Source organism: Cetorhinus maximus, chromosome 9, assembly GCF_964194155.1.
Source record: "Cetorhinus maximus chromosome 9, sCetMax3.hap1.1, whole genome shotgun sequence".
Classification (NCBI taxonomy): Eukaryota; Metazoa; Chordata; class Chondrichthyes; order Lamniformes; family Cetorhinidae; genus Cetorhinus; species Cetorhinus maximus.
In genome coordinates, this window is record NC_135887.1 from 144,199,837 (window position 1) to 144,212,886 (window position 13,050).

The 13,050-nt window shown below is 43.3% G+C and overlaps 1 protein-coding gene across 1 annotated transcript in view; it reads right to left on the minus strand.

The window, feature by feature from the left end:
- The window catches only part of caprin1b (cell cycle associated protein 1b), a 204,275-nt gene that overhangs the window by 49,202 nt on the left and 142,023 nt on the right, over window positions 1–13,050 (minus strand). Inside the window, exons 12-13 of the mRNA XM_078549580.1 lie at window positions 9,277–9,387; window positions 8,337–8,486 (exon numbers count right to left, since the gene is read on the minus strand). Of these exons, the coding sequence (XP_078405706.1) occupies window positions 8,337–8,486; window positions 9,277–9,387 (261 nt within the window). The remainder of the gene's footprint in view (window positions 1–8,336; window positions 8,487–9,276; window positions 9,388–13,050) is intronic.

A 13,050-nucleotide genomic window follows, 5' to 3' on the forward strand; every position in this document is an offset into this window, starting at 1 on the left:
AAACCTTGGCCAAAGAGGTGGATTTTAAAGAGTATTTTAATGGAGGAAAGTGAGGTAGTGGGAAGAGGTTCAGGGAGGGAATTCCCTGGGGTTTAGGCAACTGAAGGAACGGCTGTCAGAAGTCCAGGGATTAAAATCCGGGTTGTTTAAATGGCCAGAATAGAGGACCAAAAATATCTCAAAGGTTTTCAGGATTGGAGGAGAACCAGAGGAAGGGAGGGGTAAGGGCATGGAAGGACTTGAAAACAAGAATGAGAATTTTAAAATCAGGGCGTTGTTTAATGGGAGCCAGCAAGCGCAGGGGTGATGGCTAAGGAGCATTTGATACAAGTTGCTACACAGGCAGAGGCTTGCTTGACTTCAAGTTTTCAGAAGATAGAAGTGGGAGGCCAGCCTGATGTGCATTAAAATAGTAAAGTCTGGAGATAACAAGGGCATGGATGAGGGTTTCAGCAGAAGAGCTGAGGCTGGACAGGAAACAGGCAATGCTACGTAAAGGGAAATAGCTGTGCCATCACTAAGACTGCCTATGTAGTGTGATGAAATGGGTAGTTTCCAAGCTAATATATGCAGTGACCGTGGTTTCAAAGCCTGCTTTTTTTTTTAAGATAGTCCCAAACTGAAAGATAAAGCAAGCCCAGGGTTTTGATGAGGGGGGTGGTCTATTGGATTTCCAGGCTGACATCAGACTTTAAAAAAACAATTCATTCATTGGGTGTGGGCGTTGCCCATCCTAACTCCCCCAGGATTTTGACCGAGCAACAATGAGGGAACAGTGATATATTTCCAAGTCAGGATGGTGAGTGGCTTAGAGGGGAACTTCCAAATGGTGGTGCTCTCATGTGTCTGCTGCCTTTATCCTCCTAGATGATAGTGGTTGTGGGTTTAGGAGGTGCTGTCTAAGGAGCCTTGGTGTGTTCCTACAGTGCATCTTGGAGATGGTACACACTGCTGCTACTGTGTGTCTGTGGTGGAGGGAGTGAATGCTTGTGGATGTGGTGCCAATCAAGCGGGCTGCTTTGTCCTGGATGGTGTCCAGCTTCTTGAGTGTTGTGGGAGCTGCAGTCACCCAGGCAAATGCAGAGTATTCCATCACACTCCTGACCTGTGCCTTGCAGATGGCGGACAGGCTTTGATGAGTCAGATGAGGTTTTCGCGACAGGATTCCTAGACTCTGACCGGCTCTTGTAGCCACAGTATTCATATGGCTAGTCCAGTTGTTTCTGCTCAATGGTGACCCCCAGGATGTTGATAGCAGGGGATTCAGCGATGATAATGCAACTGAATGTCATGGGGTGATGGTTAGATTCTCTCTTATTGGAGATGGTCATTTCCTGGCACTTGTGTGGCGCGAATGTTACTTGCCACTTGTCAGCACAAGCCTGGATATTGTCCAGGTTTTGCTGTATTTGGACATGGACAACTTCCGTGTGAGGAGTTGCAATTGGTGAACTTGCACAATCATCAGCGAACATCGCCACTTCTGACCTTACGTGAAAGGAAGGTCATTGATGAAGCAACTGAAGATGGTTGGGCCTAAGACATTACTCTGAGGAACTCCTGCAGTGATGTCCTGGAACGGAAGTGATTGACCTCCAACAGCCAGAACCATCTTCCTTTATGCTTGGTAGGAGTCCAACCAGCAGAGAATTTTCCCCCCGATTCCCACTGACTCCTTGATGCAAGGCCCAGTCAAATGCTGCCTTGATGTCAAGGGTAGTCACCCTCACCGCTGGAGTTCAGCTCTTTTGTTCACGTTTGAATCAAGGCTTAATGAAGTCAGGAGCTGAGTGGCCCAGGCAGAACCCAAACTGAATGTCAGTGAGCTGGTTATTGCTAAGCAAGTGCCACTTCATAGCACTATTGATGACCCCTTCCATCTCTTTACTGATGATCAATGGTAGACTGATGGCGTGGTAATTCGCCAGGTTGGATTTGTCCTGCTTTTTGTGTACGGGACATGACTGGGCAACTTTCCACATTGTTGGGTAGATGCCAGTGTTGTGGCTGTATTGGAACAGCTTGATTAGGGGCGCGGCAAGCTCTGGAGCACAAGTCTTCAGTACTATTTCCATAAAATTATCAGAGCCCATAGACTTTGCAGTAACCAGTGCCTTCAGCATTTATCGATATCACACGCAGTGAATGGAATTGGCTGAAGACTGCAATCCGTGATGCTGGGGATCTTCGGAGGAGGCAGAGATAGATCATCCACTTGGCACTTCTGGCTGAAGATTGTTGCGAATGCCTTTTCTTTTACACTGACGTGCTAGGCTTCCCCAATGAGGATGGGGGTATCTGTGGATCCTCCTTTCTCCAGTGAGTTGTTTAATTGTCCACCACCTTTCACAACTGGGGTGAGGCAGGACTTTTATTTATTCATTCTAGGGATGTGGGTGTCACTAGCTAAGCCATCATTTATTGTCCATCCCTAATTATCCAGGAGGCATTTAAGAGACAGTCACATTGCTGAGCATCTGGAGTCACATGAGGCCAATTAAGGACAGCAGATTTCCTTCCCGAAAGGACATTAGTGAATCAGATGGGTTTTTACGACAATTGGCAATTATTTTGTAGTCATCATCATATTTAATTCCAGATTTTTATTGAATTCGAATTTCACCATCTGCCATGGTGGGATTTGAAACTAAGTCCCTAGAGCATTACCCTGGGTCTCTGAAATTTTTTTTTTTATTCGTTGATGGGAATGGGGATGTCGCTGGCTAGGCCAGCATTTATTGCCATACCCTAAGTGCCCTCCGAACAAGGGCAATTAAGAGTTAACCATATGGAGTCACATGTAGGCCAGGCCAGGTAAGGAGAGCAGATTTCCTTCCCTAAAGGACATTAGTGAACCAGATGGGTTTTTACAACAGTCGACAATGGCTTCATAGTCATCATCAGACTTTTTGTTGAATTCAAATTCCATCATCTGCCTTGGCGGGATTCAAACCCGGGTGCCGGGTTCAGAAGCATTACCCTGGGTCTCTGGATCACTAGTCCAGCGGCAATACCACTACACTATGCAGCATTGTTCCAGTGAGGCTCAACGCAAACTGGAGTAACAGCACCTCATCTTCTGACTAGGCACTTTACGGCCTTCCGGACTGAATATTGAGTTCAACAATAACCCTAACCCTAACTCTCTCCTCCATCCCCACCCCCTTTCCGATCCCCCCTTTTCCAATAATTTATGTAGATTTATCTTTTCCCACCTATTTCCATTATTTTTAAATGTATTTCCATCCGTTGTTTTATCTCTACCTTTTAGCCTATTTCGATCCCTTCCTCCCACCCCACCCCCACTAGGGCTATCTGTACCTCGCTCGTCCTGCTTTCTACCCTTAATGTCACCTATTATCACATTCCTTAAATAATATCACCACCTTCAACGCCTCTTTGTCCTTTTGTCTATCTCCACCTATCACCGGCCCTCTATCCAGCTCTACCTGTCCCACCCCCCCTTAACACAGCTTATATTTCACTCTTTCTATTTTTCCTTAGTTCTGTTGAAGAGTCATATGGACTCGAAACGTTAACTGTGTTCCTCTCCGCAGATGCTGTCAGACCTGCTGAGTTTTTCCAGGTATTTTTATTTCTATTATAAAAGATGTGGTAACAGAACACTTGAAAAGAATTAACAGGGTTAGACAAAGTCAGGGTGGGTTTATGAAAGGGAAACCATGCTTAATCTGGAGTTTTTTGAGGATGTAACTAGTAGAATAGATAAGGGAGAACCAGTGGATGTGGTGTATTTGGATTTCAAGGCTTTTGATGAGGTCCCACATAAGAGGCTACTGGGCAAAATTAAAGCACATGGGATCAGGGGTAATATACTGGCATGGATTGAGATTTGGTTGACAGGCCAGAAAGAGAGTGGGAATAAATGGGTCTTTTTCCGGGTGGCAGGCAGTGGCTAGTGGTGTACCACAGGGATCAGTGCTTGGGCCCCAGCTATTCATGATATATATAAGTGACTTGGATGAGGGAACCAAATGCAATATTTCCAAGTTTGCTGATGATACAAAACTGGGCGGGGTTAAGAGTTGTGGGGAAGATGCAAGGAAGCTTCAGGGCGATTTAGACAAGTTGTGTGTGTGGGCAAACACATGGCAGAATAAATGTGAAGTTATACGCTTCGGTGTGAAAAACAGAAAAGGTAGACTGTTATTTAAAAGGTGATACATTAGGAAATGTAGATGTACAAAGGGATCTGGGTGTCCTTGTGCACCAGTCAATGAAAGTAAACAAGTGCAGCAAGCAATTAGGAAGGCAAATGGTATGTTGGCCTTCATTGCAAGAGGATGAGAGTTCAGAAGTAGGGATGTCTTACTGCAGTTATACAGGGCCTTGATGAGACCACTCCTGGGGTATTGCATGCAGTTTTGGTCTCCCTACCTAAGAAAGGATATGCTTGCCATAGAGGGAGTGCAGCGAAGGTTCACTAGGCTGATACCTGGAATATCAGGACTGTCGTATGAGGAGAGATTGGTTCAACTGGGCCTGTATTCACTAGAGTTTAGAAGAATGAGAGGGGATCTGATTGAAATGTATAAAATTCTAACAGGGCGAAACAGACTGGATGCAGGGAGGATGTTTCCCCTGGTTGGGGAGTCTAGAACCAGGGGCCACAGTCTCAGGATATGGGCCATTTTGGACTGAGATGAGGGAAACTTTTCTTCGCTCAGAAGGCTGTGGAGGCCGGATCACTGAGTATATTCAAGAAAGAAATTGATAATTTTTTGGATATTAGGGGCATCAAGGGTTATAGAGAGAAAGATGGAATATACATTGAGATAGAGGATCAGCTATGATCATACTGAATAGTGGAGCAGGCTCAAAGGGCCGAATGGCGTACTCCTGCTTCTAGTTTCGCTGTTTACTAGTCCAGTGACAATGCCACTATGCCACCACCTCCCCTGCAGAGCTTGGATCCAATCAGTTGGTTGTGGGATCACTTTGCTCTGGTCTATTGCTTGCGATTAGGACTACTTGCGTGCCAAACAGCATGTGTTGCAGCTTCCCCAGGTTGCCACTTAATTTTTAGGTATGCCCTCTTGCATTCTCCATTGAACCAGGGTTGATCCCCTGGCTTGGCGGTAATGGTAAAGTGGGGGGTATGCAAGGCCACAAGGTTACAGGCTGTGGTCGAGTACAATTCTGTTGCTGCTGATGGCCCACAGCCCTGTCTTGATTTGCTAGATCTGTTTGATCAAAACTCTATCCCATCTAGCACGGTGGTAGTGCCGCACAACACTATGTCAGGCTGTTGCTGACCAGTCTGTGAGAGAGCATTCCCAATTTTGGCTCTAGCCCCAAAATGACTTTGCAGGGTCGACAGGGCTGAGTTTACCATTGTTGTTTCTGGTGCCTAGGTCCGGGTGTTCCGTACGGTTTCATTCCTTTAAGACTTTGTAGCAGTTTGATACAACTGAGTGGCTTGCTCGGTCATTTCAGAGGGCAGTTAAGAGTCAACCACATTGCTGTCGATCTGGAGTCACATGCAGGCCAGGTTTAATTCCAGATTTTTACTGAGTTCAAACTTCAGCATCTGACATGGTGGGATTCGGACCAGGATCCCCAGAGCATTACCCTGGGTCTCTAGATCACTAGACCAGTGACAATACCACGACGCCACCACCTCCCCTTGAGAAACCAACTTGTGGCTTGGGTTGCTGGGAAACAGAAGCTAATTGGTGTGAATAAAGAAAGCACAGAGGTCAAATTTCAGCCAGTGATCAGAACAGGCAAGGCTCTTGAGAAGTGCAGTTTTTCAGCAGAAGGACAGGATTGTTAATCCCAGTGATTGTGAATCTAAGAGTCTAAGACAGCCAAGGGAGAAAGTTGTGGCACAGCTGGAGGAGGCGGCCAAAAAGGCTTATTCCAGCAGCAATGAAGAATCCAGAAAGTGTGCCTTTTGGTGGACATTGTACTGGTGGAACTCCGGGAGAGTAAAGCTGCATCAGAGTAACCCTATCATAAATAAAGACCCGAAACCCTACCTGGGAAGAACTATTTTTTGTGGGACTTTGTGGCTGAGATTAATGCCATATATGCTTAAAGGACTACCTGAGAAATCTGAGACTTATCTTTGTTATATCAGCTAAAGAGTGTAAGTGGTATAGTTTCTACAGAATACAAATGTGCCTGTTAATTTATGTTGATTTTGGTTTGATTCCTGCAGTAAAAGTTATAAAAAGTGAAATCTTGTCCATCAGAGAGGGGTGTTTTTGTGACTGGATGCCTGTGTCCAGTGGGGTTCCACAGGGATCTGTTTTGGGTCCCTTGCTGTTTGTGGTATATATAAACGATTTAGACTTGAATGTAGGAGGGTTGATTAGTAAGTTCACAGACGACACAAAAATTGGTGGGTGGTAAATAGTGAGGGGGATAGCCTTAGATTACAGGAGGATATGATCGGGCTGGTCAGATGGCTGATCAGTAGCAAATGGAATTTAATCCGGATAAGTGTGAGGTGATACAAGGCATGGGAATACACGGTGAATGGTAGGACCCTGGGAAGTATCGAGGATCAGAGGGACTTTGGTGTGCATGTCCACTGGTCCCTTAAGGTAGCGGGACAGGTAGATAAGGTGGATAAAAAGGCATATGGGATACTTGCCTTTATTAACCGAGGCATAGAATATAAGAGCAGGGAGGTTATGCTGGAACTGTATAAAACGCTGGTTAGGCCACAGCTAGAGTATTGCGTGCAGTTCTGGAATCCGCATTATAGGAAGGATGTGATTGCTAGAGAGAGTGCAGAGATTTACCAGGATGGTGCCTGGGCTGGAGAGTTTTAGCTATGAGGAGAGATTGGATAGACTGGGGTTATTTTCCCTGGAGCAGGGAAGATTGAGGGGGGACAGGATTGACGTGTATAAAATTATGAGGGGCATAGGTAGGGTAGACAGGAAGGAACTTTTACTTCAATAACCAGGGGGCAAAGATTTAAGGTAAGGGGCAGGAGGTTTAGAGGGGGTGTGAGGAAGAATTTTTTCACCCAGAGGGTGGTGGGAATCTGGAATTCACTGCCTGAAAGGGTGGTAGAGGCAGAAACCCTCATAACATTTAAGAAGTAGTTGGACTTGTGATGCCATGGCATACAAGGCTAAGGGCCTAGTGCTGGAAAATGGGGTTAGAATGGTTAGGTACTTATTTGACCAGTGCAGACTCGATGGGCCAAAGGGCCTTTTTCTGTGCTGTAGACCTCTATGACTCAGATTTTTCCCTTTGGATGTTCAGTTCACTCATGTTATTGGTCTCCACAGAGATCGTAACAGTGGTTGAAAGTTCACCTTGGGGTCAATTATGATGACACTGAGGTTGTGAACAGTCTTGTTCAGCCTCAGGTAGTGCCAAGGAGAGAACTGGAATTGGTTGCAAGGAACTGAGTTTGTGGCAAAGACAATGGCTTCAAACTTGCTGATATTTAACTGGATGAAATTTCTACTGATACAATACATTCAGGATGTTGGGCAAACAGCCTGACAATTTAGAGACAGTGGAGCTGTTGAAAGAGGTGATGATGAGGTAGAACTAGGTGTTGCCAGCAGATTTGTGGAAGCTGACATGGTTGTCAAATGGTATCACTAAGGCACAGCATGTAAATGAGAAATAGGAGCAGGGGTCCTAAGGACAGATCCTTGGAGACACCAGAGGTAACCGTAAGGAAATGAGAAGAGAGGCCACCTGGTGGCGATTCTCTGTCTACAGTTGGATAGATAAGTGGAAAATCAAGTGCAATCCCACCTACTGGATGGCGGTGAAGATGCGTTGAAGGAAGATGTGTGATCAACCGTGTCAAAGAGCGCAGACAGGTTGAGAAGGACAAGGGGAGATTGTTTGCCTGTCATAATCACATAGGATTCATTTGTGATGTTGATAAGAGCTCTTTCGGTACCGTTGCAGGGACAGAAATCCAATTAGAGGGATTCACACGTGGGCTTGAATTTGAAAGGCCGCAACACATTGGAAAGGAAGGTTGGAGATGGGGTGGTAGTTGCCAGCAGATTTAGGAGAGAAACAGACTTGAGGGAAAAAAAACCTGTTAACAATGTCAGATAACATAGAAGCCAGGAAAGGAAGTTGGGTGGTCAGTAGTTTAGTGGCAATAGGGTCAAGAGAACGTGAGATGGGTTTCATGGACAAGATGAGCTCATACAGAGCACAAAGGGAGAAGGAAGAGAAACTACAGAAGAAAACCAGTTCAAATGCATGAAGATGGCATACAGAATTATTTCATCCTATAACACTTTTGCTAAATGCTCGATTTTTGGTCAAACTTAATCAAGGTTTGATTTGGCTAAAAGCTGTCAAAATAAAGGCCATCTTACCGTTTGCATTGACTGGAATGGAGCAGCATTCACATTTATGCCACTGCTGTGAAGGGGTTTGTTAGGAGGAGCTTTGAAAGCTTGTGACTGGGAAACAACAGGAAGTGCTGTTGATGCTGCTGGCTGTTCAGGGGTCAGCGACATTGCAGTCTATGGAGATACAGAAGTTTGAAGACCAAATGCAAAAAAAAAAGTTAAAGCTACCAATCTACTAACATGCAACTATTAAATGCTTCACAAGAACATATTTAGCCTTAGCACAGTTCTAAATAGGCACCAGTTAGATGTATCCATAGCGAACAAGAATTTCCTACCCACTGTTCATTCCAGAATCTGATGCACTTATAAATAAACATTCCTGATGGACTTGCACGCACATTTGTTACAAAGCCGCAGCCGCATTTAAAAAATTGTCCGATTTTTTTTTAGGAGTTGAGGAGACGCAGGAGATATAATTTTACCAAGTTCCCCATCCCTTCCCTACATCTTTGAAATCATGATGCAAATCTATACAAAATTATGCTTCTGGTTCGGCTGACTATTTGGAATTTAATTCCCAACATAATATCCCTGGGCTAAAAAAGGCTGATGCTTGGACAACAGAATTGAAACAAGACAAACACATTACAAAGTTAATTCCACAAAAATGAGTGGATGAATCCTTGGGACTGAATTGCTTGTATGTAGTAGACAGTTTTTTTTTTTAAAGACACGATTAAGGCACCTAGCAACAGCAATCGAAATAATACTTTTTAGGGTGAACGGCATCAGGCATTTCGTCATGCTTGCTACTGGTTAAGCAGATGGAGCTGGATGGTCCTTAACGTTGCTAAATAAATGTGTACTTTGAAACAGTGAATAATTTTGAAAAAAATAAAATGAATGTGATAAGGGCGTGTAGCTTTCCTGTACAATTTTGGTGTACTCATGCTGCATTTACCTGAATAGATTCCATTGATTCTTTCTGGGTTCGCTGCTCTGACACATGGGTGGGCTGGTACATTGGCTGAGATGGTGTGTATGGTTCATTTGTGGAAGATACCAATGGTACCTTAATGATGAAAGGAAATAAAAGTGGAAAAACATAAGTGCCTATGGATTGCACCACAACAAAGAATGGGAAAATACATAGATTCTGCTACTGTTATTACAACACATGGATATGAATTTCCAACTTTCCACAGAAGCGCACACAAAATTCTTCTGTTAGCTAAAAAATCTTGGTCTATTCTCCTAATCCTAATTATAAATATATTAAATTTTGTAATGTAAAAACTTACAGTTTGGAGTAAAAAATCTATAAAGGCAACATATGTTTAATATCATTTTGTCCAACCACTCCCCCTAAAAATTTTATCAATGTGCAATTGGATCTTAGAATTATCTTTGCAGCACCTAAATTGGCTTGTTTAGGCATTGAAGTACAATAATGCGATAAATGTAAACATTATGTACGTAATGAAATGGTACAATATGATCACCAGCAGTAAATGCAGGTAGATTCAATCTCCATAATGGTGGGGTTTTTTTTATTGCGCTTAGGTAAAATCACAAAAATCAAAGATGCTATCTTGCCGTAGTAGAGATGATGACTCAAAATATAACGCAATGAATCAAGGAGATTGGTCACCTTACAGTGGCAGTGCAAATGAAAAAAAATCAAGTTTAAAAAACATACTCTATATCTATAGCCTTGCTCTTTCTGTGGAACCTTTCTAAAACAAGTAGTTTGAACAGGACAAGTTTGAACGGTTACAAGCGAAGTAAAATACAAAATAACATATAGTTTCCAAACTAGGAAGTACAGAGCAAAGTTATCCTGGGGAAAGGTAAGTGGTGGAGGGAGAGCAGGCAGATGGCAGGAAGAGGAAGTTGTTCATATCAGCTTCAATTCTTAGCACTGTTTCAGCTTTACTCGCACTACTTTGCCTGAAACAGGGTTTCCATTCCTGGCCAGTGAAGTTGAAGCACATAAGAGGCATTTTGCTGCCAGTGAATCGTAATGTGATTAAATATTATGTTAAAATCCAAAAGAATATAAGGGGACAGAATTAAAACAACTGAAATTATAAATCTTTTGACGTATTCTGGGTTACCAACTATATGTACATCATCAACTATGTAAAAATACTGTTTCTTAAAAAGATGCAAGCACGTGTCTTAACTGTATTAATTTATAGCTTACTTTTGTATATATTACACAAGTAGAAATTTAATCCTCGAACGCTACCACAAACATTTAAGTATCGCTGCAGTATAACTGAATGCAAGTTCTTGCTAATGCATTCAAAGTTCTTAACAAATTTGCTGTTTTTTAATTATCCAACTAGAATGAAATATAAATTATTTCACCAATCCTCAGCAGCATTCAGCTTAGCAGAAAAAAACTTCAAATATTTGGAATGTTTGCCTTCTAACCCTCATGTATGTCCAAGTTTTCACCATGTCATCTGCATTCTACTTTTATTAAAAGAGAACAAATCTGAATGCAATGGCCTGGATCATATGGCCAGTGGCAAAGTGATGGTGTGCACCACTGATCTCGGAATAAGTTGCCTCAAAAGGTGAGTCATGGAGAGTTATACAGCACAGAAACAGTCCCTTCGGCCCATCGTGTCCATGCCGGCCATCAAGCACCTATCTATTCTAATTCCATTTTCCAGCACTTGGCCCATAGCCCTGTATGCTATGGCGTTTCAAGTGCTCATCTAAATAATTCTTAATGTTGTGAGGGTTCCTGCCTCTACCACCCCCTCAGGCAGTGTGTTCCAGATTCCAACTGCCCTCTGGGTGAAAAATGTTTCCTCAAATCCCCTCAACCTCCTGCCTCTTACCTTAAATCTATGCCCCCTGGTTACTCTCTCCTCCGCTAAGGGCAAAAGTTTCTTCCTATCTGCCCTATCCATGCCCCTCAATTTTGTATACCTCTATCAGGTCTCCCCTCAGCCTTCTCTGCTCTAAGGAAAACAACCCTAGCCTATCCAGTCACTCTTCATAGCTGAAATGCTCCAGCCCAGACAACATCCTGGTGAATCTCCTCTGCACCCTCTCCAGTGCAATCACATCCTCCCTATAGTGTGGCGACCAGAACTGCACACAGTACTCCAGATGTGGCCTAACTAGCATTTTATACAGCTCCAACATAGCCTCCCTGCTCTTATATTCTATGCCTCAGCTAATAAAGACAAGTATCCCATATGCCTTCTTAACCACCTTATCTACTGATGCTGCTGCCTTCAGGGATCAAAGTCGCTCTGATCCCACGTACTTCCTAGGGTCCTACCATTCATTGTGTATTCCCTTAACGTGTTAGTCCTCCCAAAATGCATCACCTCACATTTCTAAGGATTAAATTCCATTTGCCACTGCTCTGCTCATCTTACCAGCTCATCTATATCGTAATGTAATCTAAGGCTTTCCTCCTCACTATTTACAACACCAACAATTTTCGTGTCATCTGCGAACTTACCAATCATACCTCCTATATTTATGTCTAAATCATGAATGTAAGGGTCGCAGCACCGATCCATGTGGTACACCACTTGTCACAAAAACAACCTTCGACCATCACTCTCTGCCTCCTGCCGCTAAGCCAAATTTGGATCCAATTTGCCAAATTGCCCTGGATCCCATGGGCTCTTACCTTCTTGCTCATTCCAGGAGAGCTTTTTTGAGCCAGCACATAAAAAGTCCTACAAGAGAAGGGGCGGTACTGGACCTAATCTTAGGGAATGAAGCCGGGCAAGTGGTAGAAGTGTCAGTGGGGGAGCATTTCGGGGATAATGACCATAACTGTAAGATTTAAGGTAGTTATGTAAAAGGACAAAGATGGACTGGAAATAAAGGCCCTGAATTGGGGGAAGGCGGATTTCAATATGATAAGACAGGATCTGGCCAAAGTGGACTGGGAGCAACTACTGGTAGGAAAGTCTATATCAGGCCAGTGGGAGTCATTCAAAAAGGAACTAGAGTTCAGGGCCAACATGTTCCTGTAAAGGTGAAGGGTAGGGCCAATAAGTCCAGGGAACCATGGATGTCAAGGTAGATAGAGGATTGGATAAGGATAAAAAAGGAGGCTTGTGGCAGATACAGAGGGCTGAAAACAGCAGAAGCCCCAGAGGAATATAGAAAGTGAAGGGGGCGTGTTATGGCTATGCAGTTGGTACACCTGAGTTATTTAAAAATCCCAGAGGGAAACTTTAAACAACTGTCATCACCTATAATTTTAAGTGTTATGTTTGACTTGCAGCTCTAAACTCAGCAATCCGACCACCAGTTCTTGAGGTTTTACATTAAACTAATGAAACATTTTATTAATTTACACACGGCTATAAATTACTACTCATAACGTTTAACAAATTCCCAAACTAATCTCCATTAAGGCAACAGCAACCCATAGACTTAACAAGACACCTGGCAAAGCATTTTTGCCGTACACAATTCAAATGAGGTTTTTTCCACTTTGGTTCCTGTGGAGACAGTTGAAGGCTTATGGCTGTTTTTGATCTCACATTGCCTCTGCTCTACACACACAAAACTACTGAAGTTATACCTTGCACAGCTCATTGAATGTAATTTCTCATTGTATCACCAGCCTCTTCTAGCAATAAAACCCCTTTTACAGTACTGATTTTATTAGCTATATAAACATATTGCTTGGTATCTGCTAGATAGGTGGTAGTTTTCACCCCACTTCTTGAATGCTCTATTCAAA